Source organism: Echinops telfairi, unplaced genomic scaffold (genome assembly GCF_000313985.2).
Source record: "Echinops telfairi isolate 266 unplaced genomic scaffold, ASM31398v2 ScPeMD7_7457;HRSCAF=8495, whole genome shotgun sequence".
Lineage (NCBI taxonomy): Eukaryota > Metazoa > Chordata > Mammalia > Afrosoricida > Tenrecidae > Echinops > Echinops telfairi.
This window is the reverse complement of record NW_022111357.1, coordinates 26,553,225-26,581,194: the sequence shown is the minus strand read 5'-3', so window position 1 is coordinate 26,581,194 and position 27,970 is coordinate 26,553,225. Positions and strand designations below refer to the sequence as shown.

Sequence of the window (27,970 nt, the reverse complement as noted above, 5' to 3'; positions counted from 1 at the left end):
TCTCTAAGACTCGGCCCCCTTCCAGGAAGCCACCCTCAGCCCCTGCAGTTGGGTTTGGGGTACTCTCTCTCCCTGTGCTCACCTCTCAAATGCGTTTCTCACATTGGACTAGTCTTGTAAAGTACTGGTATGATTAGACAGACCGGATTCAATGACAATGGCAGCTAAAATATTTGTGAGCTCTGATGCTTAAACGCTGTGCTGAGCCCTTTCCGTGGGTCATCTCCTGCGATGATCATCGCACAGCCTTCTGACGGAGGCCCTGAATGGTTTGCTTTGCGCGGAAGCTTCTGGGAGTAGTTCACTCTGTCTGTCTTCCAAGGCGCCTCTGGGCGGCTTCAGATCACCTATCTTTTAGCCAGGAGTTGAGTGCCTAACCATCTGCGCCAACCAGGGCCCCCCCTAGAATATGGGGTCGCCACTTGCCGACGGGGTTGCTGAGCCCCCCAGTGAGATTGGGCAGCCATCACGCCTCAGCTTCTCCCCCTAACCATGCTCTTTTACTTCTCCAACCCCCCCTCTGGGTTCCTGCCCCACCCTGACCTCAGCCCCAAGGCTCCCCTTCTCTCCTGACCGTGCCCTGTGATCCCCTCAGGTCCAGGCCCTCTCTCCAGCTGTGAGCATTCCTACAGCACCTTTGGCAGAGGGAACAGGTGGCCTGAGCTACAGGGCTATTCCTAAGGAGTCACGGTGGGAGGAAGGCTCCTCTGGGGGTTCTGGGAACACCCGTGCTCTTGGAGCCACCTGGAAGGTTAAGCCGTGAATGCCACCCCTAACCCCTGGGCAGCTGGGCTCTGTCATGCCCCCACTCTGGGCCTCTGTTCTTTCTATGAGCTGAGGGCCAGACCTGTGTTGGAGGGTGACTAGCCTGCAGGCAACGGCCAGCCCTGTTCCACCTCACCTCCCTGCCTCTGTTCTCCATTCTTGTCCTGCCCCTCAGCCCAGAGCTTCTTCTTGGGGGACCCCGCTGATCAGAGATTCACTTGAGCACTCTCTTGCCCCCCCCCTTTCTGTCCTCCCACTGCCCCCTCTCTCCCACCGGCTCCCCAGTTCAGGAGTCTGTGTGGCGGAGAGGTTTAGCTCAGCTGCCATCGTAAAGGCCACACTGGCTCCAGCCTGCCACCCGCTGCATGGGCGAAATGACCCGGTGGTCTATGGGTCCCCCTGAAGGTGACACTCCAGGGGTGGTCTATTCTGTGCTGTGGGGTCACTGTGAGTTGTGGTGCGCTCAGCTTGGCACTCCCATGCCCTACTCCCCACTTTTGGCTCCATTTCCCCCTCCCTGCTAGTACCACAGCCTCCGCCTTCTCCCTGTGCCCACCGACCCCCACCAACCACTGGCCCACCTCACTGCCTCTCTCCTAAGTCTACAGCCTTGCTTCTTCCCCTCCCCCTGGAGCATTCCTGCCCCCTCCCACTTTTTCTACCCCTACCCTCCTCTCTCTTCTCTTTCCCCTAATCTCTTTCATTCTCCCCTCCTCTCCTCCCAGCAAACACCCTTTCTCCATCTTCAACACCCCACCCCCCACCCCACTTTGGTCCTCTTCCCATCTCTGCCGCATCTTTCCCGTTTCTCCTGCCCTAGATCTTGGGGGTCGCTAAGGGTGGGCTCCGTGGCAGGGGCACCTGGCGTCAACAGAGGCCGAGCTGACCAGGGTCCGAGGCGGTGGGGACGGCAGCCGGTGGGGGTGGCGATCGCCAGGCCGGATCCGCCACAGCCCCTCCCCGCGCTCCACCGCCACCGCTGCCGCCGTGCCTTTGATCCATGGCCCGAGGCCGCCTGACAGTGGAAAATGCGGGGAGACAAAACCACTCAGTCAAAGTGATTCCCAACAACTGTCTCCCCGAGATAAGGCCGAGCTCGGCTCGGCGGCCTGCTTAATTCCTCCTGCCCAGGCCGGGAGCGTGCGGGCCGGCTGCCCCCGAACGCGGAGCCGTCTGGGCCGCCAGGGCGCCTTCCAGGTCCGGGCGTGGGTCCCTGCCTCAGCAGCTGTCCCCTACTACGGGGGAACCAGCTAGCCAGGTGAGCGGGCCGCGTGGCCCACACTGGGGAGTGAACCTGCGAAGCTGCTCCACTGGCTTCCTCCAGTCCGTCCATGGTGGTCTTCTCGGGTCGGACGGGACAGGCCCGGCCAGCCTCTCCCGCTGCTGCCTAGAACATCCTCACTCTCCCACTTCACTTCCCCAGCCCATGCCTCTCCGGTCTCAGCTCAGGTCACTTGCTCTCCCCCAGGGTCTGCCCCTGAGATCTCTCACTTTCTGCTGCTGGCCTCTGAGTGCCCAGCACAGAGCCTGGCACCTAGTGATGTCAGCTCCGGTCGGTGGAACCACCCACAGCAGAGGGAAACCTGGTGGGTTCCTGCAGGGTCATCTCCGTGGCTGTTGTGGCCACACTGCGTTCTGAGTACCAGGCCCCAGCACCACAAGTCTCTTGTGCCCTGTTAGGTTTTCCTCTGCTAATTTTCTGAAGCAAATCACCAGTCCTTTCTTCCTAGTCTGTCGGTAGTTTGGGAGCTCTGCTGAAGGCTGTTGCCTGGGTGCCTCTGATGGCCGTTGAAATACTGGTGGGTGGCCTAGCTTCCACATCATAAGCACATACAGCCCACCACGGTAAAGACAAACTGACCTACGGGGTGGCAACACACAGCAGGGTCTCATAATACTGGACGCCCTCTGAAGAGTCTCGCCTGAGTCTGGCCCTGTGCTCGAGGGACACCAGCTGGCCCCCTGAGAGACAATGAGCCGGACACCGTGACACAGATGCCTCCAGAGAGGAGGGATGCCGGGCCTCTGGGGAGGGGCTGTGGCCCCAGGCACTCTCTCCCAAGGCCTCCTCAGCATCTCTCCCTCCATCCAGCTGGGTAGGAGTGGGGGGACTAGAAGACTGGGGTCCGCTGGGGACCAGAGAGAGTGAGAGTTCCCGACTCAGCTTGCTGGGCCCCTGGGGACAGCTGGTGGCACTGGCTCAAGGCCAAATGAATTCGACCTTCTTGTCAGACCAGGGGTTTCTGACCTGCTGAGTGGTAGGATTAGGGTCCCTTGAGGGTGCTGGCAAGTGTCTTATCGCAAAGAGGACATATTCAGGCTGAAATTGAGACATGATGCCCCCGGGCAGAGGGCCTTAGTTCCCCTCCCTCACACAGACCTTCCCCACCTCAAACTCTCAAGCATCCTTTCTTTCCGGAGCCCCTGGGTGCTGACTCCAACCCTAACCAACTCCATTCTCCAACCCTTGGCCTCTGGGGTGGGGGTGGGGGGTGTCCTGACGGGGGCCCGCCTGTGGACTCCACAGGAGCAGAGCTGTTGTTCCAGAGTCTTGGTGCCTTCCAGCACGGCACGCCCATTGGTTCAGGACTCGGCAGGCCACAAGGCAAGCCCATTCTTAGCCATGTTCACGAACTTTCGAGGACCATGGTGGGACCTGTTGTACAGATTTGGAGGGGGAAGTTCAGAGGAAGGAGGAACACTGGAGCTCAAACCTCAGGCCCGCTGGATGGCACGGTGCAGTGGCAAGCAATAGCTCGCCTCATCCGGGCTGGGCGCCAGTTGCTGCCCACGGGGCCGGTCTCAGGAGAGTCACGTGCATACAGAAGTTCCAGGAGGGCTGAGATGACCTCATCCTGCCCCCTCCCCTGCAATGACAAAGCATCGGACTACCTTGGCCAGCAGAGGAGTGAGAAAGGAAAAGGGTTGGGAGAGAAAGGAGCTTCAATGAAGCCCCTCTGGACCGAGGAGGCCGGGCAGTGAGGAGGTTGGTTGGCTGAAGGCTTTCCCAGCCCTGCAGCCCTGCACTGTGCTGATAACCAGATGGACCAGGATGAGCGGCTGGTACCCAGGTTGCCTGGCAGGACATCAGCCTGGTGAGCTCTACCCTGGTGCACTAAGCTCCTCTGCCTGATTAGTGGGCAGGCAGAGGGACAAGGAAGGGAACAGACAAACCAATTGACTAGGCGGGAGATGCTGGTAGAGAGAAGGGAGGTAGGCGAGGTGAGACTCAAAAGCCCCGGGAATGGGAGGGATACAGAAGGGCAGAGGGCGAGCGAGACAGAGAGACAGGAGGACAGAGACAGGGTGATGCAGAGAGAGCACAGAGCCAGGGGCAGGCAGAGACCACCCTGGAGGAATAATCCCTAGGAGAAGGAGGCGAAAGGGAGCTTCGGCCGCTGAGGAGCCAGGTAGGACAGGGACCCCAGAGCCAAGGGGCAAGTGCAGAGCTAGAGATGGAAGAAATGGAGGCCTTGGCTCCCCCGTCAGTTGTAGCTGAGTTTGCACACCTACCCTACCAAGTCCTAGCTCTGAGGCCTTGGGGAAGGAAGGAATATGGTGCCCCGTGCCTCACTTTCCCCTGTTAGCAGGTGTCCAAAGGATACTCGCTGTCATTGAGTAGATTCCGACGCATGCCTCTTTGGGTTTCTGAGACTTAACATCTTTATAGGGATCAATGGCCTCATTTTTCTCCTGTGGAGCAGCTGGTGGGTTTGAACTGCCAACCCTGAGGTAAACAGCTCAAGGAGCACTATACTACCAGAGGTCCCTCCCCCATCCTCCCAGCAGCATCATTTGCCAGAGCTAGCCACCTTCCCTCAGCCCTGCTCCTACCCCCGTCCAGGTTCCTGTGGCAGGGGCTTCCCAGGCTGGAGCCCAGATGCCGAGCCCCGAGCCCTGGCCTCCTGGTGTGGCCCAGGCTGGTCCCAGGGCCCCTGCGCCTGGGGTGAGAAGTCCTGCCCTTCCTCGGAGTGTTTCCTTTTAGTTCCAGATGCCACCCTGACAGGTGCTCTCCTGTGATTAATGTCCCCACCCCTCAGCCTGGGACCAGCCTCTCCTCCCCAAGCCAGAGTTAGCGGGTGGATGGGCAGCACAGGCCTTGACCTGGACCTCTCATCAGGAGCAGAGAAGAGTGCTGCCACCCCCCCAAAAAAAAACACCCCCATAACAACATAAACCCTGTCCTCTGATGAGCCAGTCGGCCATGGCTAGGCAGAGTTTGCCTCTGCTCTCCCGTCAGCATGATGGTGTCTATAAGCTTGCCCTCTCTGTCAGCCAAGTGCTGGGGCTCCTTGGGAAATGACCTGAGAGGCCCACGTAGTCCTGACCACGAAGTCACAAATGGTGGACCTGGGGCACGTGAGATTAGCTCCCACACTTTCAGGTGTATAGGAGGGGAACTTGACATTTGTCAGACGTTGCGTGCAAACCATTGCGGGGGGGGGTCCTGTGCAGAGCGGTGGGGAGGCCCTCGGATGGTTGAGTGCAAAGCCGGGACCGAGGCTAGGAGTTTGAGGGAGTGTGCTCAGAGGGCAAGGACTGCAGCTGAGTTAGAGTCGATCCTGGTTGGAGAGTATTAGCTCAATCCAGGGCAGTGGTGACTGGCTGTGTTATCTTGGGCAAATGACTTGACCTCTCCAGGCCTGTTTCCTGGTCTGTCAAACGTGGGCCACAGGAAGGAGCACCTCCTTCCCAGGGCTGCCTTGAAGAGTCAAAGAGTTCACACACAAACACGTAGCACGCTCCCTGGCACACATTAAGCACAAGGGAAACCGGGGCCAAGTCTGACCCATGGCCATCCCATGGGTGTCAGAGGGTGCTCCGGAGGGTTCCCATGGGCTGGTTTTGGGGGATGTAGATCGCCAGGCTGTGTTCTTTCAATGCCTCAAACCTCCAACTTTGGGGTCCGCTGCCAAGTGTGGTAACTTTTCACCTCCCAGGATTCTGTGCTAGGATTGTGAATGGTTAAATTAAAGAAGTGTGTTCCGTGTCGGGGGCATGGAGTTGGATTAGCATTGAGCAGGCTAGAGTTGGGGTCCATGTAGTGTGGAGTGGGGTAGGGGCACCCTTCCCTCCCTGCCCAGCCCCCTTCCCCGTATAATGGGAGGCTGGCTTTCTCAGCAGAACCCCCATCTCCTTCCGCTTCTCTGCCAGGCCCCAGGACTGAGCCACGACGACATCTCTGTGAGGCTGTCCTCAGCCTCTTGTTTGTTTGCTACGTCGGAGCCGTGGGCACGTTTCTTGCTAATTTTTCGGCTGCCTTTATCAAATGAGGATTCACAGGCTCTTTATCCTCGATAAGTGGATTAGTCAGTGAGCTAAACAAGGAGGTGTCGGATGCAGGGCCTGCTCCGGAGAAGATATTTGTTTCGTGAAGAATAGAGGTGGTTCCCCGCTATGTGCGGGTGAGGCCGGCAGGCAAGGCAGCCTCGGAAGGGCCGTCTACGCACCTCCTTCCCAGGGGGATGTTTCTTGAGAGCAAGCGGGGAGCAAGAGGGAGGCTGGGCCCGACTGAGGATGGGAGAATGAAACCTGAATTTCGCCCACTGCATATAACAGGAGCCCTGTGGCACGGCGGTTAAGCACTCAACTGCTTACCAAAGGGTCAGCCATTTGAACCCCCAGACGCTCCTTGGGAGAAAGCCCTGGCGTGTGCTTCCAGATGTGGCAGGCTGCTACCACCTTGGGAATCCTAGGGGACAGCCCCACTCTGCCCTAGTGGATTGCTAGGAGCCAGGGTCAATGGCAGCAGGCATGCCACCTATACCAGGAGCCCCTGGGGGTGCCGCAGACAGTTAAGCACCTGGGTTTCCAAATGTGCCCGGTTTGACATGCAGCTTCCCAGAGGCCATGGTCCTGATAGCCCTGGGGATGCAGCAGGATCCGCCCCACAGCATCCTGGAGCAATGGCAGCCCGTGTCGCTTGTAAAGCGGTATTCTGAGTTGTGTCAACTCCCTGGGGGTGGGGGTGGGGTGGGGAGCGTCTTCCTCTAGGTCTTTCCTTCTGCTCATAGTCTTTCTTTCCTCCCTCAAACACCCCCCACCCCCAGGCTCGGCCAGGTGCTGTGCTAAGTGGCTGTGGCTGTGGATATGTCATGGTCCTGGCTGGCACTGCCTCCAGAGCCCCATGGAACAAGTGACGCCACGACCCCACAGACACACCTAATGTTGTCATGGTCGTGGCCATCCCGTAGACAGGACAGAGCAGAGCCGCGGCTGCGGGTTTCTCAGGCTGTCCGCCTTGACAGAAGCAGACAGCCACAGAGTGCCCACAGGTTTGAAGCACCCGCCTCCTGGCTGGCAGCCAAACTCTTTACCACTGTGCCCCCAGTGGTTCGTGGGCCTCCCCACGCATGCAGCAGCAAGAGGTAAACCTTGTGGGTAGTTGCCAGTTGCCTCTCAGGCCTTGGTGACCTCTCAGAGATGACCGTCTGGGACACGCAGGGCTTCTCAAACTTCTCTCCCAGGAATCCCTGGCGGTATTGTGTGTGTTCCCCAAGGCCCGTAAGGGGTGGGAGTGGGTTAGGTGCAGAATTTCTTTAAGATATGGGTACACGTATGAGCCTCTCTTTGCTGGAGGATAGTGGCGTGGCACATCAGCGCCACGTCAACTTGGCTTTCCAGGAAGGGACTCTGCGTGGCACACAGTGACTGCTTGGTGTTGGGTCTGAGGAGCAAGGGGAAGGGGAAGTGTGGCATCTAAGGGAATCAGAGACCAAAGCAGGGCATCCCGGAGGGGGTCAGGGCTGGGGAGGGTGTGTGGAGGTCAAGTTCAATAGGCAATCCGGATGGAGGTCAGAGTAGATGTGTGGATTTCAGAGGCATCTCTCTGCAGAGACCTGGAGATGTGAGAAAGGAGAGGGAGGCTGGGAGGTTGTTGGGTCCAGCTGTTCCTACCTGAGAAGGTTGGGTGCCCAAAGGTGTTTCCCTCCAGTTTAATCACAGTGTCTGGGATCCCGGGCCCCTGGTGCAGCGGGAGTATGGTCAAGGGGGGAGAGGGGTGGCAGAGTCGCCGAGGAGTGGAGCAGAGCATGCCGGGTCCCCAGCTGGTCCTTAGCAGCGTCTGGCCTCCCTGAGCTGCCTCCGGCTGAGTGTGATTTTGCTATTTATTTACATGTAATTATTGCTATGAGGTGCAGATATTAACGCTGTCAAGAGCAATTTGCTCTGACATTTTTCACTCGCTCAGTGCCCCCCGCCACTCTCGACGGAGCCCAGGGCTCTCCCTGCTCGGGCCGCTGCGTGCTCGCTGGCCCGGCCACTAACCACCCAGCCGGCAAGGAGTGGCATCAGCAAGCTCACTCAGCGCCTCTGCAAACTCATTAAGCTTTGAAATTGAATTTGGTCAGGGCGAGGGCTGGCTGGCCCCCGTCCACCGGCCGAGGCACTCTGCAAGGCCTTCTGAAGAGAAAGCCAGTCGGGCCGGAGCTTATTGGGTCCTGCACCACCACTGAGGCTGGCATAAGTGGGGTGCAGGCAGAGGAGGGTCACTGGTGGGGGTGGCAAGGTCACCCTAGGCACAGGCCTGAGGTAGGAATGGCACAAGGGTAGACTTGGCAGCTCAACACGCCCCCCGCCCCAATCCCATCACCTCACAAGGAACCAGGTGGCCCTAGCTTTGGGGGCATGATTGTAAAGTATGGCTATACCCACCAGGCAAAGCGGTTTTACTCCACAGCCAGTGAGTCCCATAACTCCCTGCAGTGGACGGCATTGAGGGAGAATGAAAGGCTGCCGGGTTGGGCTGCTGTGGGTGCCTTAGATCCATGCTCAAAAGGAGGTCAGCTGTAGAGTCACTACCTTCTGGGTTCAAGTCCCAGGTCTGTCTGTCGCCATCTCTTTCTATTGCCATCAAGTCGATTCTGACTCACAGGGACCCTCCAGTTGAAGTAGCACTGCCCCTGCGGGTTTCTGAGCCTGTCTTCAGGAGAGACTGCCTTTCTCCCGAGGAGCTGCCGGGGGTTCAAACCGCTGGCCTTGCTGTTAGCAGCCCAATGCGTAGGCAATATGCCATCCAAGCTCTTTATGAATCGGTAGACCTGGGTAAATGCTGTCTCTGATCCTCAGTGTCCTGGTCTGTGCAAAGGATGCCCTTGGCTCAACTTTCAGAGCATCTGAGAAGATGTCTGATGCTGACCGGTCCATGGTCTTCTTGGAAGGTGTCAGCAAAACCTAGTGGGACACCCCCAATTGTCAGAGGTGAAGACGAGCACCTTAGAACCAATGTCCTTCGGCCAGGTGAGATGAGGTGTGGCTGGCCATGGTGGCTACACCCGGTAGGTGCTTAGTACCTGAGAGCCCTGGTCAATTTTGCATCAGAGCCTCTCAGTAACCAGGGCCCATTTCATAGAAGGGGAAACTGAGGCTTCTCCCTCCCTTTCCTTCCTCCATTCTGCTTGAGAGACATGGCCCTGTGGAGCGGGCCAGCGAGGTCTGAGCTATCAGGGCTCCAAGTCCCTAACGCACTGTGATGTGTGCCAGCTTGCCTGCCCAGGTACTAACGAGGCCTCCCTGCCACCACTCAGTCCCTGCCACGGCCAATCTGCGTCCTCATCTCCAGCAATTACTGAGGGGGACCCCCCCACACACACAGGGTGGGGGTACATTGAGCCCAGTCCTCCCCTTCCTCCTCCTCTGCCAACCTGGGCTGGGGCCGAGGCTCCCTCGGTCCTTCCTCGCCCCTCCCGCCTCCCTGTCCTCCCCTCAGCTCGGCCAATTAGGACCCTGACACCTGGAGCCTCTGACAAACTGTTTCTGTCACTTGCTCTCTGTCTTTCATTAGGGCCGCAGGGGAGGGGGAGCGTGCCGGGGAGGGGGAGGAGATGGGATCTTTCATGCTTAGTAAGGCCAGATACATTAATTACAAAACGGCCATTTGCTGCGTGAAAGTGTGCTAATTAAATTTATGCAATCATTATCTTTAAATAGTCATATCTTTCCTGGCGATCAGTCCCTTCCTTCCCCAGCCCCGCCGCCGCCATGCCCTCGCGAGGCAGCTCTAATCCCCTGTCCGCCACTTATCTCGAGATCAGAGATGGTCCCGAATCCTCCTGTCCCTTTCCAACTCCAGTGCCCACCCCGGGGTCTACAAACCGACAGATACCCTAGATGGTGCCAACCCAGGATCCAACCAGGGAGAGGGGAACCAAAGCCAGCCCCCCTCCAATATGTCCAGAGATTTCTAGATGTTTCCATGTATTTAGACATTGGCATCTTGTAGCCCAAACACTGGAAATTGTGTGTGTGTGTGTGTGTGTGTGTGTGTGAGAGAGAGAGAGAGAGAGAGAGAGAGTTAGTCAGAGCTCTTTGAACTTTCTGAGCAGTGAGTGGGAAGTGATTCTGTCCATCCCTCTCCTTCCAGACAGTCCAGCTAAGCCCCCAAGGACATTACGGTTGAGGAGAAAGTACACGTGTGTCACAAAACCCCTCTATGCGTACATGCCACTCAAGTAACTCCGTGCCAGGAGTTAACACATACATTCATCCACCCACTCACTCAGCTAGTATTGTCTGACACCTACTGTGTGCCGGGGACTGAGAATAAGATGCCAGATTGGCCCCAGGCAGCTCTTAGCCGCATCCAAAGAAGAATGGTTACAGGAAAGCGATGCCCAGGGTGGAAGGTGGGCCATAGCAGGCTCAGTGGAAGGCTTACAGCACAGCAAGTCCACAGCCTTTTCTCCTAGCCTTTCAAAGTCTCTCCCTCCATGTACTCGGAAGTTCTTTTTAGAGTCTTAACCCCTTCACCTCAATTCCAGAAATGATTCCCTTCCCCCCTACCTTGTTCTCCAATCAAACAGAACCCGTCTCCTGAGTATTTCCAAGTCTGAGATGTCGACCTCCTACACGGAAGGCCGAGATGACCTGATCAGAGATGACCCATCCGGGTCAGAGATCTTCGTCTATGGCAAACCAAGTCCCTTTGGTGCCCCAGTTGACACTCCTAATGAGGGCATCAACTTGGGGGCCACACAGGACATGAATGAATATATACAAGTGCAGTCATATATACATGCCTGCACATATAAACAATACTCTCACATTTGCGCACAGGACGTACATGTAAACATGCAGTACTCACACATGCACATTGTCACATGCGTATGTGAAGCCCTGGTGGCATCATGGGAGAATGAGGAGACTTTCTACTCCTATAAACATTTACAGTCTCAGAAATTCACAAGGGCAGTTCTACTCTGTCCCATAGGGTGGCCATGGTCAGAATTGACTCGCTGGCATTAAGTATTTGAGTATGCATGCATGCATGTAGGCACACAATACTCATAATTCACAGATCGTCACGCACAGAACTACACATGCACACACATCATGCTCACACACATGCACACGCCTAGCACACACATACAGGCATTCGACTACCATGTGCATGTACATGCACACACCATTCTTGCACACATACACACAGCATTTCCCATGCAGTACCCACACATGCCCATGCCTGCGCGCATACACACACACACACACACACACACACACACACACTGAGCGACTCCGAGCCTTCTATGGTTGGTGAAGATGGCAGGCAGACACAGGGCAAGCACCCTGGGCTAGAGGTCAGGAGTTGGGGCTTGCTGCCCCAGTCCTGGCTTCCACTCCCCACATGAAACCATGGGAGCTGCCAAGCTTCGGTGTCACCATCTAAAGAACGGGCTGATGGTGGTGCATGATGAGCTTTAAGGAGAAGTGCTTTCCAAACTATAAGGTTCTTGCTTGAGCAGGAACAGACAGGGCAGCTGCCAGCCCTCAGGGAGGACCTGGGGGATGATGGCAGAGTGGAGAAGGGGCTGGGGCCTGGAGGTGGTGGTGTGGAGGGGAGCTTGCTGGTCATCTTGCGCCCCCCTCCTTTCCCCATCTCCTGGTTGGTGCAGGGCTTCTGTGTGAATTATTGGCGGTGGAGGGGGTGGGGAATGAGAGCCACGGCCAAGAGATGGAAGGCACAGGGGGCGGGGGACAGGAGACCTGCAGGAAATCTTGTTTGGAAGCTCGAAGTCAGCACCCGCAGCCCATTACCGCTGTCCACAGGGGGCAGAGGGAGGGGAGCCCCCCCACCCCCATCCTCTTAGCAGAGAATTGAGAAAGAGAGAGGGGGAGAGGGGGCAGCCAGCTGCCTGGATGGGTGATTTCTCGCTTGCACTAATCCCAGCATGGAGCTGGGACCAGGCTGTGTGATGTGTGCCTGCGCGTCCATTGGGGGGTGGAGGAGGTGCAGCGAGCACTCCAGCTTGTATTTGGAGCCGGCATGGGTGTGGAGGAATGAGGCTGCGTGTGGGCATGTGTGCATCTGGGAGGGTGTGAATGTGGGCTTCCTGTACGCGCGCATGTTTGCACGCGCGTGTGTATTGAGCACACCCAGTTTTTCGTGTCTCCCAGTCTTTGTATGTTGGTGTTGGCGGGTCTGGATGATGCTGTGTGCGTTCCCGTCTGCAGGCACATGTGCCTAGTGCATGTTGTGTCTTTGTCTGCATAGGTGTGGAGGTGTGTGTGTGTGTGTGCGCGCGCCCGCGCTAACACTATCCATGATGCTTTGGGAGCATCACTTCTCACATGGGACTGCACACTAGCATCACATCACCGGGGTGCTTTCGGCAGGCTGATGGCCAGGCTCTCAGGTCAACGTACTCACAGGCTGGGGCCACTGGGCAGTCAAGACCCAAAACCAGAGATGGAGTGGACAACCCTCCGTGGAGCTACCTCTTCCCGTGCAGTGTCCCCAGCCTCATCCTGCCCCATGGGGCTCCCCAGACCTCTCGGGAACAGGTCAAGCCATGAGCTCCAGCTCTGAGCCAATGTGGCTCTTGGTCCCTAGAGATGTGTTTCCTTCTGTCCTGTCAATGGATTCCAGTGCTGGCAGGCTCACCCCTCTTTCTCTCCCTAACAGTGGGCACAGGCTGCCTCCAACACATCCCACCTCCTCTGCCCCTTCTGGAAGGTCGGGGTGGGAGGGATTCAGCAAGGTGGTGGGTGGGCTCTGAGGCTTGGAGACAAAAGCGCTCTCTATACCAAGCTGTTTGGTCTTTTTGTGAGGTGCCACCAGACCAGGGCCGCAGGGCATGGAGATGAGCCTGAGATGCAGAGAGACCACCGTTGGCCTGCTAGGCCCCTGCCCTTAGCTCGCCGTGTGTCTTGTACACATCCACCCACCCACTCTCCCTGAAACTCAGTTTCCCCACCAGTGAAAAGGAGTCGATTTCCAAGGTCCTTGCAGATTTGTGCATGCATTTGAGCTCGCTTGAACAGGGCTGTGCTGACGAGTCTAAGAAAAGCAGGGGTATGAGGCTGCCCGTGGTTTTTGATGAAAAGCAATTTAACGGTGCAGGCAGAAGGCCTTCCGAGTGGGTTCAGGTGGGAGATGTGGGCAGGGGTGGGTTCCTGCGTGCAGGGTGTGCTGTGGGAAGGGTGGGCGGTGGCTGAGATTGGGAGCCTGCACAGATTCCCTCCTAGGATCTGGGGGTCCTTGAAAGGACCCCCATGAGCGTATGTAGGGAGAGGACAGGCAGCTCGGGCCCTGAGGCTCACATCCAGGCTCCCTTTGTGGCCTGGCTCGCTGTGGGGCCAGAGCGGTTCTTCACGCAGAAAGCACCCACTGTGTGCTGGGATCCTTAGCGAAGGAGCCTGGCTTCCCCTGAAGGCCCTCCCCCACCCCACCCGAGTGCCCCGGCCCCTGAAAGCTCCTCACATGATGCACTTGCCCCTCCCACTCTGCGGAAAGCCAAGGTAGAGGAAGAGGCTCAGAAGGAAGGGAGAGCTGGGAGGGAGGAGAGCCCATGGGAGACTGGCGCCTTCTGGACGAAAGCATCTCCTGCTTCTTTATCCACATACCTTTCCGAGTCAATGTTGACTGATAGCCGCCCCCTGCGGGTTTCCAAGACTGTGCTGTTTGTGGGAATAGAAAGCCCAGCCTTTCTCCCGCAGAGCTTCTGGTGGTTTTGATATGCCGACCCTACGGATCTTAGCCCAACATGTAACCACTGCACCACCATGGCTCTATTCCCGTTGTAGAGACGAAGCAACCCGAGCAACCCGAGGCAGGGCGCGGTGGGCCATGAGAGGAACGGCCCAGCATCGCAGCTAGAGGAGGCAGAGTACAGACGCTAACACAGGGGCCCTGCCCCGCCACTCCGTGCACAGGGAAGCCCCAGAGCCCTGACTGCCCCTGTCCTGGTGATGCCAACACCCCCACCCCCACCACCCCACACGACCTTAGGGTCCCTCTGACAATTGGAGTGGGGTTCCCATCTACACCTGTCCCCACTCGTTGGCCTGCTGCTTGTGCCCAATTCATGCGCAGACTTATCCACTGGGACCTCACCCATCTCTGGCCCCCGCCGCCCTCTCCCATCTGTATCCCGCCGCGCCCCCCCCCTGCCACAGAGCCGGGTGATGGCGATCGCCACTTCCAATTGCAGCCGCGCTCCCAAATCCACGTTCGGTTATCACAGAGGGTGCAGATCTCCTAGCTCAGCCTCCTCAGTCCCAGGCCCTCAGGGCCAGCTCAGGAACGGAGGGAATTAATTACATTTTTCCCATCCCCTTCTTTTAAAGTACGAGAGCGAGCGGGCCGGCGTGCGCGCGTCTCGGGGGAGGGGCGGCAAGCCAGCCCCGTGGAAGCGGGGGCTGGCATGGGGCTCCTGCGCCCCCCGCCCTCGCCACCAGCCAGCGTCTCCCCAGCGGGCGGAAGGAAGGGTGCAGGGGGGCGGGCGGGGGGGGGGGCCTTATTGATTTAGTCTGGCCCGGGCTGGGGCTGATTTGGAGCAGAGCAGGAGGAAGGGGCTGGGGGCCGGGCGGGGGGCAAGGACGGTGGGTGGGGGGCAGGAAAGGGGAGGAAGGGACGGCTGTCAGTCAGTCTGATGGACAGCCCAAGATTTGCCTTCAGATAAAACCTTACAGATGTGGAGGTCGGTATTGATTTTGAGTTAGTAACGGTAACGTACCAAGAAGTAATACATTAGTCAAAGCAAGGTCAGGGGAAAAAGTAGAACCCACCGGGGGAGGGGCCTGAGCATTCTTGAGGGGGTGGGTTACCACAGCAGCCCGGACTTCCTCAAGTTCAAAAGTTTGCAGCCCCTAGACCTCAGCGGAGGCCACCAGCCCCAAGCAAGTGCTTCCTGCTTCTGGGGGCAGAGAATGACCCCCAGAAAGCCCAGCCCACTAGAGGCTGCCCCTCCAGCCTTTGTCTAGGAAGGAACACAGCTAGGGTCCCGTGCGACCTGGGTCTGAGTCTCAGCTCTCATGACCTGCGTAAGCCTTTCCGTTCCCCGGTGGCTTGCCACCGGCATCTGCAGAATGGGGCTAGGATTCAACCAACTGACCAGTGTGTTAGCTCAGGGTCCCATGGTCCCTTCTTTCAGGACGTGCTGCCCCTCCCACCTCTCTTCACTTGGGCCTTGTCCACTGGGCTGGCAAGCCGCTCTGCTTGGAGACAGGGAGTTGGATGGAGTGGAGACCCTTTGATCTAGGCCTCCAGGCCTCTGAGAGCCAGCAGACACTCACATCTTCTGTTCACACCTACCCCAGATGTGGATTTGATTTGATGTTCCAGGGCAAATCCCATTGAGCAAATCCCATTACGGGAAAAGCGCCCCGGCCAGAGCCATTTCTGAGCAGTCTGTTAATGGTGCAGGGTGCCCCGCCGCCTGAACCACACAAGTCCCTGCCAACAAAGGGCTGAAGAAGGCCTTACAGCTCCTGGAAGATTCACTCCCCCCGCCGCCGACCTCCATGCTGCTCTGTCAACCTGCTGGGCACGCTCCCACCTCAGGGCCTTTGCACGTGCCGATTCACCCATCTGAAAACTCTTCTGCCTAAACTTTCCACAGCTGTGTCTTCTCGGCCATGCTGGGACAGTATCTCTTTGGGGCAGCCTTACCCTGACTCCCCCACCTACCCAACCCCTTTCTCCCCATAGCACTCTGTCCGCAGTATCAGGAATTCTATTGTTCATTTGCTTCCAAGTGTGTTGTCAGCCTCTTCCACTAGACTGGCAGCTTCCGGAGGGCGTGGGGGTCAGTATGGCTCTTTTCTGTGGCCCCAGTGACTGGCTCAGAGTAGGGACGCTGGGGATATCTGCTCAGTGGGTGTGCGTGAACTCACCAGGGCTTTTCTGAATGTACCAAGGCAGCAGGCACAGCGTGGGCCCTGGGGCTGCAAAATAGGGGGTGTGCAGCTCAGCTTGCTCACACCGCCATCCAGCTGTCTTTCCTGGCTGGCGCATGGGGCTACTCCAGGAAGCGTGTGTGGAATGAACACCTGGAGGAAGTGTGTCTGGAGAAAGCTGCATGTAGTTTGGCATGGCTTGGACGAATGTAACCTGTGAGGGAGGAAGTGGTGGGAGGAGTTTGGACAGGTAAATAGAGGGCAGGCTGGGAGAAGCTGACAGGACTGGGGAATCATCAATAACTCTTAAGTGTTGGCGTCAGATATGGCAGTAGCTTGGTGTCCAGTTCTGTCTTCTCACGGGCTGAGGGCCCGGTCTGTGCACGGCCCCTTCCCAAAGCCCCCTCTTCCTCTCTATGATTGCCTCTCATCTTGGACTAACCTCTCCCACCCGCCCCACCTGTCTTTTACGGGCCTGCCATCCAGGTGATGTGCAGGAGGAAAGGAGCAAAGCGGGTCCCACCTTGCTGACAAGCCCTCCCCAGTCTCCTCCACACCCTTGTCCTTCTTGGGACCCAAGCTTCCTTTCAAGGGGAAGCAGGGTGAGTGTTTGGGGACTGAGTGGTAGGATCAAATCCCTGACTCATCCTGAGACTCACTCTTAGAAGTCACCACCCTTTGTGGGTCTCAGTTCCGTCACCTGAGAAATGGGTACCCTCGATCTGCCACACACACCTCTGAAGGGACCTGGACTGCATCGGAACACATTCCTTAACAGCTACACGGTGGGAGAGGGAAGGGGGAGGGGCAGGGCTTGGGGAGACAGCCCACTGCTTCAGGAGCATGTACCCTGCGTTGGACTAGTGCAAAGCCCTGACCCTCATCTCGTCCTCCCAGCCCTGCTCTGAGTTACGCACCGTCATCATGACAGCTCCCCGGGACTGGGATTCAGAGAAGTTGGAGAAGACTCCTGAGGTTTCACAGTGGCAGAGCTCAGCATTGACCCCTGGCCCAAGCCCATGCCCTTGCCACAGTCCCTACAGCAAGAACGAATCAAAGTGGGGAGAGACAAGGTTCACTAGGTTGATAAGCAGATAAGTCCCCCACGTTCCGAACCCAGGTGACAGAATAGAACGCATCTGCTAGGCTTTCTAGGCTGTGGTCTGTGGGGAAGCAGGCAGTGCTTTTTCTCGGCAGTGCTGCTGGTTGGGTGGAACTGCCTGTGTCACTCAGGGACAGTGCCTGAAGGTCCAGGGGTGGGGGCTTTGGAGAGCGTGGCATGAGTTGCAATGTGGCTCTTCAGCACCCTACTGGGCACCCTGGGCCACACATAAGACAGGGGTAAGGTCTGGGTGAGGTCTTCCAGGGCAGCCAGGACCTGCCTCTCTTGCCTCCCTTCTGGACTCACCAGGAGTCCCAGCCTCCCTGAATACAGGGACTGCCATTCCTGCATAGCCTCACCCAACTGTCGCCTGGAGGGCTGGGCAGAAACCTGACTGGTGCTTGCTCTGGGCTCCTGCTGCTCTGGAGCTGCTCCTGTGCGGGCCTCACCCCAGGATGGGGACGCTGGAGCTCCTCAAAGCTGCAGGGTCCCCATCTGAGAGCTGGGGCCAGCGTTGCCATCCAGGCTGGCTGGTTGCATAAGTAAACGATACGCGTGCACCAGCACTAGGGACCCAGGAGGGATCAGGGTGGCAGTTATGGGTACCTGGGAGTCGCAGGATCCAGAAAGGCAGGGGAGGCCCTCAAGCAGCATCGGCCGTGCACCTTGGTGCTTTCAGGGCCAGAGCTTGGTCCCCAGAAGCCATCAGCGGAGTGTGCCTCGCCCCGGAAAGCAGGGTGAAGCCCCCTGGGCCTGGACTCCCCTTCTAATATTTGTGTTTGAGGATGGGGACATCTTCAGTCTGATGGGGGAAGGTGGCACAGCTTCTGGTCCCTGGGAAGCTCCCTGTCTGATAGGAGGGACGTCATGAATGAGCCCATGCATTCATTCATGCAGGCATGCTTTCATCATTCATTCATTAGTGTAGCTGATCCACAGGGGTCTGCAATGATTAAGTACTCCATTGCTAGCTAGCCCCCAAAGGTGGCCTGGTGAACTTATCCCAAGACTGCATGGGAGAATGGCTGGCCATCAGTTCCTGAAAGGTGATGGTCCAGCCAGCCCCGTGGGTGTGTGTGTGTTTGTGTGTGTGTGTGTGTGTGCTATTCTATGCCATGTGGGGTCACCAGGAACCATATGGACTTGAGGGTAGCCAATGGCAACTGGCCCCTGGAGTTCTGTGGGTCTGGACCTGGCTGAGAAAGCAAGCATCCCCGGTCTGTGGAGGGCCTCCATGCTTACTTCCAGGGAGCAGGTCCACCCAAGGGTGCCTGTGCATCCTGGCCTATGGGGCTGTGCCCCGAGCCCCCAGCCCACCAGCCGGCCCCTTACTGACTGTGCCCCCCTCCCCCTACAGGTGATGAGCATTCTGAGCAACCCCAGTGCGGTGCCCCCGCAGCCGCAAGCCGACTTCTCCATCTCCCCACTGCACGGTGGCCTGGACTCGGCCTCCTCCATCTCCGCGAGCTGCAGCCAGCGGGCTGACTCCATCAAGCCAGGAGACAGCCTGCCCACCTCCCAGTCCTACTGCCCGCCCACCTACAGCACCACCGGCTACAGCGTGGACCCCGTGGCTGGCTACCAGTATGGCCAGTATGGCCAGAGTGAGTGTGCACCACCCCCTCCCTGCCCCGGCCCAAGGGTCACTCGGTGATTCGAAGAAGGTGGCGAGGGGACGTTGGGTGGGGAGTGGAGATGGGGGTAGGGTGTTTAACCCATTTCACAGACTGGGAAACTGAGGCCTGGGAAGGAACTCAGGTCTCCACCTGGCTGGCTGCAGCTCCGTCCGGGAGGGACATAATGTCAGCTACAAATGCTATTAGTTTTTTGGTGTTTTTTCCCCCTAGAAGCTACCTTCCGAAAGGTGGAAAGAATCAAGGCAGATGATTTTAGGAACATTTTATTTAACCCCGTAGTTCCAAAATGGCATCTCCGTGTGTCATCAGATGGAAATTGGGTGTTTCTGACCCCGTATCTGTGTGAGGGGTGGAACCCAGGATGAGTTTGCGTCACGCTCTCCTCAGCTCACCAGCCTTCGCCAGATTCAGCGTTGCTGAAGCCCCGGTTCTGTATTCCACTTGGTAAAACATCAGTGACACCCACATCCAAGGTGGTGCAAACATCGTACCTTTTCTACCAATCAAACAACGTAGGCCTGTTTTTCCATTTAAAGGCGGGAAAGTGGAATAAAACGCAGAAATTCACTTCTGCAGCCACAGTAGCCTCCGTCCCAGTGCTCAGTAGCTAGAAGGGGCAGCAGTTAGAAGCCTGGACCCTGGGGCTAGGAGCCCCCTTCATCCTGCCCCTCAGTCTCCCCAAACTCCAAGCAAGTCTCAAGGGCAAGCCACCACCACACCACCCACCTTGGTATCTTGCCTGGAGGTGTGGATGGCAGACTGGACCCTCAGACGGAAGGCTGGAAATGGTGGCCCAGATGCAACTTGGCAGATGGACATTGATGGGGCCAGCAGCAGGGCAAGCAGGGCGGGACCAGGAGCCTGGGGTCACCGGCTGGGTTAGCACCCCTTCTCCTGCCCCTCCTCCTGCCAAAGACCTCACCTGCTGGTGTCAAACTAATCAGAAGGGCGTGTGTCTAGGGGGACCAGACCTCCAGGCCTGGGGCATCCTCTCCCTCAGTCGCCACCCTGGCGTGCCCTCGATGACCTCAGCTTCCTGACCCCGCCTCCTCCTGTGGCCTTGGCCTCCACGGCTAAATGAGAGCCAGCTGTGCCGGCCTGTACCTTCCAGCTGTGAGCACAGCCCCTTCCTGTGCATGTGTGTGTTGGCATGCGTGCATGTATACATGTGGGCAATTCATGGGTCATGAATATGTTATGAGACACATGCGTGGGTGTCTGTGAGTGGATTGTATACTGCACTGGCCTGAGTATTTCCACATGCAGGTATTTGTCCAGGTGAGTGTACATACATGTATATAAATGTGCAAGGAGACACCTGTAGGCATACACGTATGTGAGTACAAGTGAGCAGTTTGTATGCATGCCATGTGCACACATGCTCTAGCATGTGAGTGTATGTGGCTCTAACTCACTCAAAGTTTGCTCACGTGTGAACCAGGTGTGTGTATCTGGTCGGTGTGTCTATGTGACTGTGTTTGGTATCTGTGTTGTGCAACCCCCCCATGTGAGCATGTCTGATACATGTGTGTGCTTATGCATAGATACCTGTGTGAGTGTGCTGACATGGATGGCTGTTTGTACTGAATAAATGTGCATTTGGGCGTGTATGTGTGCTTGAGTGTGGAGCTAGGTGCATGTGTATGTGGACATGTGTAAGCACAAGTGTGCGCATGATAAACATGAGGGCTATGCATCCAAGGGTTGCACAGGTGTGGCTGTGTGTTTAAATGTGCATGTGGGTGTGCACATAGTTGGTGTGTCTGTACAAAAGTGTGAGAGCTTGTTTGTAGGGAACAAGTGCACAGGCGGATGTAGCACATGTGCACATGCATGTGTGAGAGCAGGGTACACCTATGTGCATGGAGTGTTTCCAGAGAGGCCCTGAGCGACCCCCTGACCCAGGCCATGTTCCCAGGCGTGGAGCGGGACACATGCTCTTGATAAAGATCGGAGCAGGACTCCAGCGACCGACTTGGCAGCCCCAGGCCTGGGGCAGGCGTTAGTCACACCCGGAGCCTGTGCCCCGCTCGAGAAGCGCCTGTCCAACTCGGAAATAAAATTAACCCCAAAGCCAGCACAGGGGCAGCAGGAGAGGGGGCATCAAAGGGGAATGGCCCAGGAGGCGAGGAAGGATTTTTTTGTTCCCTTTTGCTCAGGAAAAGCCAGAACCAGAGTCATGTCCTCCTCCCTCCTGCCTGCTTCCTCCCTCCTCTTTCTCCCCCTGCCCCCTTCCAGCTCCGCCGGGCTCCCTGGGGCCACACTCTCCAGCCCTTCCCAGGGGGAACTGCAGCACACCCTCAGTCTGTTAGGAGTTGAATTATGTCCCCCAAATCAGTGTTGTCCTTCGGGCCTCTGTGCCTGTGGTTATAATCCCATTTGCGAAAGGGTTGTGTTTGTTATGTTAATGAGCAGGATTAGTGGCGCTTGTATCTGGAGCCCATCTCTTTTGAGGTATAAAAGCGATTAAACAAGCCAGCAGAGGAGAGATGGGGAGAGAGCCGGTAAGGCGAGCCTGGCGCGCTCTCTCCAGCAAGCCAGCAAGCAGAAACAATGCCGAGACAAGAGCTCTGGGTTTGGACCTCCAGCCCCACCCCCCACCCTGAAAAAAATGCCTGTCTGTGAAGATCCCCCTCCTGAGGTACCTCGGTCCTAGCAGCACTAGATAATCAAGACCCCCTCCCACTGCCACAGCAGCTCCAGCTTGGGCTGGGAGGGGTGTCTGGGTTATGTGGGTGTCACTCACCTTGCTCCACTGAGCCTCCGTCTTCCCACCTGTGAAATGGGGGCTCGGGGAGGGGACAGAGTGGTCTCAAAGCTGTCTCCTGTACTGGGAAATCTGTGAAGACTGGAACCCTGTGGGGAGCTGTCAGAGAAGAAAAGAAACCAACCCAGACTCACTGCCACACTGACCCCTAGCCACCCGCTTTGGGCTTCTCAGACTCGAACTGTTGACGGGAGTGTGAAGCCCAGTCTGTCTCCTGCAAAGCTGCTGGTGGTTTCAAACTGCAGACCATGCAGATCGCAGCCCTACGCATAACCGTTACACCACCGGGCAATCCTGCCAGAGAAGGAAACGGCCCAGATTTCTCCCTAAAACACCCCGCAGAAAACCCAGGGGAACCTCAGAGACCTGGAAAAAAGGGGGCCTGTTGTGTTCCAGCTCTCCCAGGTCTCACTTGATCACCTGCCTCACCTCTGACCACCTGCCCAGGTCCCTTGGGACCGGGTCCCCCTCCCCCTGCGTCTGTGTGCCTAGGTCCCCTGCCACATGCTCCCCTCTGTCCTGTAGTGAGTCCATGCACTCATATCTCTCAGCCCCTTGGGGTCCCCCGAGAGCTCCTGAGGGGTAAGCTCTCTCACCGGCAGCTCTCAACCACCACACCCCAACGAGTGGCCGTCTGGTCGATGAGGATGCATAGTGACCCCATGTGTCACTGAGGACAGGGCTCAGCTGTTAAAGCACTTAGCAGCTTACCAAAAGACCGGCAGTTGGAGGCCACCACTGGAGAAAACTGAGGCCGCTGCTTCATCACTCGAGTCCAGGGGGACTCGAGTGGGGTCTCTAGGGATCTGAGTGGGTGCAGTTGGCAGTGGATTGGGGTTTGGGTTTGGGTTTACAGAAACTAACGCTCAGAGAGGCTCTGTAGCTTTTCCAAGGGGAACAAGACATTCAAGGTCTTCCAACTTCAAACCCAGTGCTCTCCGGGCCACAAAACCACAACCTTGTGCAAGGCCCTGATAGTGAGGCACACCTGGATCCACCGGCATGTCCAGAGCTGTATTTGCATGTGAGTCTCCTGTACTGTCTGTGTGTATACCCAGGTGTTTTAATCACCGACTGCTGCCATAGCAACAATGACCAATGACCACAGGTGGATGACTAAGGAACAGAAATGGATTTTCTCACAGCTCTAGAGTCTGGAAGTCCAAATTCTGGGTGTGGTTTAGAACGGGGAGCTCCTTGGGCTAGTTGAGCATCTAGTAGATGCCGGTACTTGGTGGCATGTCTGGGTATGTTGAGACACCCCGGGGTGTGTGTGTGTGTGTGTGTGTTCTGATACCCTTGCCCCACTGTGAGTCTCTGGGATTACTCTGTTCTTTTTATAGCTCAGACATGGCTAGACTTTGGACCCATCCGACACTGGTCAGATCCCACCCCCACAACCAAATGAAACCCCTCTTTCCAAACAGGACCGTGCTTATGGATATAGGGGGTAGAATCCCAGCCCCTACTTGGAAGGGACACAATTCAATTCCAAACACGTGGCTTCACACGATCAACATGGAAATAACATGTGTGCAAAGGAGCAGTGGACCCCTTGGGCATCTACAGTGCCCCAGGTCTGTCCCCTCATGGTCACTCTGTGCCATGTGAGATCTGGGATCTGGGAGGGGCTATCTGTCCAGTCACCCAGCTGCACACCCTACATGTACCTCACTTGCCACACTTCAGCACCACCCCAAGAGAGCCTCCCCTCTTGCAGGTGGTCGTGGGGTGTGCAAGTAGACCCAACTCCAGCAGCTGAGCCCACCTCCCTTCCCTGGGCCTCTCATCTCCCCAGGGACTGTCACACCATGCTCTCCTGCTCCGGACCACTTTCTGTCCATCTGTCCACCTCTCTCATCCCTGGGGTGTGGGGGTGGGGACAGGGGGGCAGGGACCGGGCACACAGCAGATTAATATGGCCCCGGTGTTCCCAGAGGCCAGGGCCGTACTAATGATGGGGCTGATGGAACGCAGAAGTGTGAAGAGAATTTTAATAGATCTGACAAGTCTAATAAGAATTTGTGTCTGGAAGGGCCCTCCTCTGGGGCCTTGGGCTGACGGCTGAGATCTGTTTACGGGTTGGCACTGCCGCCATAGTGCCTGCCAACTCCCGAGTAATCTAATTTGAGGTGTTTCGAGCCCAGGAGTGGGCACGAGGCAGAGGAGGGGAGGCAGGGAGAGAAAGAGGGACCGGGAAAGCCGCTGACAGGGGCCGTAATGAGAAATGTCACAGTGCTGCCCTGGCCGGTGCAGGGAGGGGCAGGCTCCGCCGCCGTGGGGGGCCCGGGAAGTTATCAGGTTACTGTTGAAGTTTGGCTTTGTGGGGCTTCTTGTCCTGCCAGCAGTCCGCGGTGCTAATGTGTCCTCCACCGGCACCACGATGCAACGCGCGCCTCCTTCTTCGCTCTTCCTTATTCGACGACCCTCTTTCAGAGGCCATTGGCAGTACCAAGGCTTGGGTCAGGCACCCCTTCGTCCTCACAGTCACTCCCCTGCCTGGCTGCACTCCAGAGAGGTCTTGTGACACCGAGCGACATGGGGGCTCTCCTTGCACTGTGTACTCAGGGTCTCTCTTCGTCATTCCCGCGGGCTGTCTGGGGAGGTTGGCATCAGAGTTAGCATAGGCAGGCCTTCTGGGACACAGGGAATAGGTCGTCTCATTTGGTGGCTCTTCCACATGCCGTGGACACGTCACTTACACTTCCCAGAGTAGAAAATGGGCTCGTGGAGTGAGGATGGCCTCCTCCCACACATACAGGTGGGGGGCATTCGATAGGAAGCTGCAGGACAAGGCTCACGGGGCCTGGTTAGAAGCTGGCATCAAACTGCCTGGGCTTGAGTCCTGGAGGCCAACATACGAGCCATGTTGCTTTTCACGTCACACAATCTCGAAGCCTTGATTTCTTCATCTGTAAAATGGGAATACGGATACTCCCAATCCCATTGAGCTGTAGCGAGAGGGCAGTGAGGTGATGCTCACAAAGTGCTCCGATAACAGGCCAGGCATGGAGCGAGCTCTCGCTGCGTGTTAGCTTCTCCTCGTCACGGTGACCTTGTGGCCGTAAGTTGGTCTGCTAACCACAAGGTCAGCAGTTCAAAACTATCAGCCACTACTCGAGAGAAAGACAGGCTCTCTACTCCCCTAAAGAGTTACAGTCTCAGAGTCCACAGGGCCAGTTCTACCCGGCTCCGTGAATCAGAATTAGCTCCATGGCAGTACATTTTAGTCCTCTGCCTAGTGTAACTATCGTGTCGAGAAGGAGGCTACCTGAAGCCCAGGTAAGGTGAGCTCCAAGGAGCAGAACCGAGAGTGGTATTGTGGCCAGAGCCGCAGGGGCCCCCTAGGGCACATGTAGGAGATGTCCCCTACCCTCGCCCAGCATCACAGGCAGACCCAGGAGAGGACAGGGCCTGGTCACATGGCACCTGCTTCCTTGACTGGGAGCCCAGGCTTCGGGTGGTCTCAGAGGAGTATTGGCAGTGCCCTCAGGGAACATGCTCAGGCCTTGTGCAAGGATCACGTGGCTTTTGTCGCCTACTTTGGAATTTGGCAAGTTGAGGGCCTCTGGGATCCAGACACCCCAAAGAGACCCCTGGAGCATGCACACATCCGGGAGGAATCCAGAGGCCATGCCCTGAGGCCTCTGTGCCCAGCATCCTGGAGAACATGATCCCACTGGAGCTCTGGGCAGCCCCTGCTGTGGGCTGGAAGCCGTTCCCCCCACTTTGTGGTGGCCGCTAGGTGCTGTGGGGTTGGTTCGACTCAGTGACCCTTGAAGCACTGTCTGGCCCTACACTGTCCTTGCAGCCACTGCCATGTTCCAGCTGATTGTCTCAGACACTGTGTCAGTCCGTCCCATCAGAGAGCTTCCTCTTTTCCACTGACCCTTTACAAAACACGATGTCCTTCTCCAGGGACTGGCCCCTCCTGATAACATGCCCACAGTCCATAAGGCAAGATCCCCCCATCCTCGCTCCTAAAACCATCCTGGCCACACTTCTGGTAAGACAGCTCATGGGGTCCGTGGGCAGTTCCCGAGGCATTTGGGGGTCTTCCCTAACAGCAGAGTCCGGATGCTCTTCAGACTTCCGGACCCACACCCGGCTTTCTCACGCACAGCAAGGATTGGCAACGCGTGGCTTGGGCTAGGTGCACCCAGGTCCTCCAAGTGACCTCTTTGCTTTTCACAGATGAGGTAATGGGCCCAAAGAGGCCCATTTGTTGCAGCCGGAGCTTGCTGAGACCCCCTTACTGCCTCTCTCCCTATCCTTTGCCTCCTTGCTCCCACCAAGGTCATGCCTGTCACTAACCCCAACCCGAGGACCCCACTGCTTTTCAGTCCACACCACCTGCCAGCCACAGCGCTGACTGCATGATTTGCTGGAGCTCGCTCAGCCCGCCCAGCAATTCTCCACGTTGTGTGCTCTTCAGATCCCACTTTATAGACTAGGGAGCTGGGGTGCGGAGAGGGGAGGCATCATACCCCCATTCACACAGTTAATAGATGGCAGGTGCCGGATTCAGACCAGGGTCCGTGTCCTGCCCACTTTTCTTCCTGGACCTCCCCCACCCCCGGCCACACCCACCCACCCCCTGGCCTCACCCACCTGCCCTAGGCCAGCCCTCCAGGGGAGGAGAACTGTGAGGAGTGTAGCCGGGTCCCTCAGTGGGTGGGTGAGAGCAGGGGCGGGGCAGGGTTCCATCATTCCCAGTCCTGTGCTCTTTACACCTTCCTCTTGCCTCCGAATCCCAGGGTCCCAGGAGGTCAGGGTGGCCTCCGTCGCAGACCCGGCATCTCTGTGCCGCAGGAGGTCTTGGTCACACACCAAGCAAATTATTTGGTCAAAGCTGTGGCTGTCCCGGGCAGGCATCAGTGTAGAGTCAAGACAACACATCTATACAGGCAAGCCCAGTGGTCACACCTGCACACACACACACACACACACACCTGCACATACACACACAGGTGTGCCCTACTCAGGTGAGAACTGACCTAAATAAAGTGAAAGTAGGTACCTGTGCGTGAACAGGCATCCCCACTCTTTACTTGCACGGGTGCAGGTATTGCTCAGTGGGTGCCCACTACTGTGTCCTACAGACTGTCATGCTTCCATTATTCGTGCACACACACGTGCATGCCATTCGGGCGAATGCACACCCTCATGCTCTGATATCCCTCTCCTCCGGTGAGGGACTGATGAGGTCTCAGCTCGCTGCATGTCAGGGTCTGGGTCCCTCCTCCTTCCTAAACCCCTCAGTTCAGCTGTAAAAGTGGCTTTGGCCTTTTGAACCAGGGACCTTGTTTTGTGGCTTCCATAATCTGGGCTCAGAGTCCAGGGAAAGTAGAAGGACCCTTCCGTGTTGTTACTTGGGCTCAGTGGGGCCCATCAGACATTCCCCACAGTGGGGATATGTCAAGGGATTGTTGGAAAGGTGGACTGATGTTACTTCACCCAGCCATGTGACCACCTTCAACAGCACCCTAGAGAGCCCATGAGAGAGTGGGCAAATAATGTGTTTGCTAAATGTGTGCTGGATGATTAGATAGAAGGTAAGAGAAGGCGTATAATGAAGATATGGATGGATGGATAGGGGAATGGGTAGGTGAGTACATGGATGGTTGGGCAGGTGGGTGGATGGTTGGGTAGATAGATGTATGGATGTACGGATGGGTAGGTGGATGTCGATGAGTAGATGGATGGATGGATGGATGGATAAGTGGATGCATGAATAGATGGGTGGATAGATGAATGGATAGGTGGATGGATGAATAGATGGGTGGATGGATGGATGGATAGATGGATAGGCGGATGTATGAATAAACGGGTAGATGGATGGATAGGTGGGTGGATGAATAGATGGGTAGATGGATGGGTGAATAGATGGATAGGTGGATGCATGAATAGATGGGTGGATGGATGAATGGATAGGTGGATGGATGAATAGATGGGTGGGTGGATGGATGGATAGATGGATAGGTGGATGCATGAATAGATAGGTAGATGGATGGATAGGTGGATGGATGAATAGATGGGTGGATGGATGGATGGATGGATGGATGGAGAGGTGGATGCATGAATAGATGGGATTGTTGGAAAGGTGGACTGATGTTACTTCACCCAGATGGATGGATGAGTGGGTGGGTGGGTCGCTATGTGAATGTAGGGCACATGGAAGACAAGATGAAAAGAGCCATCTTCTCTAGCGGGTGCTCTCTTTTTGTTCCAGCTGCTGTTGATTACCTGGCCAAGAACGTGAGCCTCTCCACACAGCGCCGCATGAAGCTTGGGGAGCATTCTGCCGTTCTGGGACTCTTGCCTGTGGAAACTGGCCAGGCCTACTAGGGCCCCTGGGGCGGCTTGCCCCAGCCTGAGACCCAGCCACATCCTATTGACCCCTAAGTCTCCTAACCTCAGTCCCCTCATTCTCCCAGAAGCCCAGGAGACCAGAAAAGGAGTCTCATCCCTTCTCCTAGCCAGCTGTCTGGAGAGGTGCAGCAGCCTCTTCAGTTACCTCTGGTTAGGGACCTGGTCTAAGCCCTTGCACCCTCCCCAGGAATTTTTCTGGCCAGGTTGCAGCGC

The 27,970-nt window shown here is 57.0% G+C and overlaps 1 protein-coding gene across 2 annotated transcripts in view; it reads left to right on the top strand.

The window, feature by feature from the left end:
• Positions 1–27,733, top strand: part of PAX7 (paired box 7) — a 120,061-nt gene extending 92,328 nt beyond the window's left edge. For both annotated transcript variants that reach the window (XM_004705149.1, XM_004705148.2), the window contains exons 8-9: positions 18,339–18,585; positions 27,618–27,733. In XM_004705149.1, coding sequence (XP_004705206.1) covers positions 18,339–18,585; positions 27,618–27,733 — 363 coding nt within the window. The remainder of the gene's footprint in view (positions 1–18,338; positions 18,586–27,617) is intronic.
• The last annotated feature ends 237 nt before the right edge of the window (positions 27,734–27,970 follow it).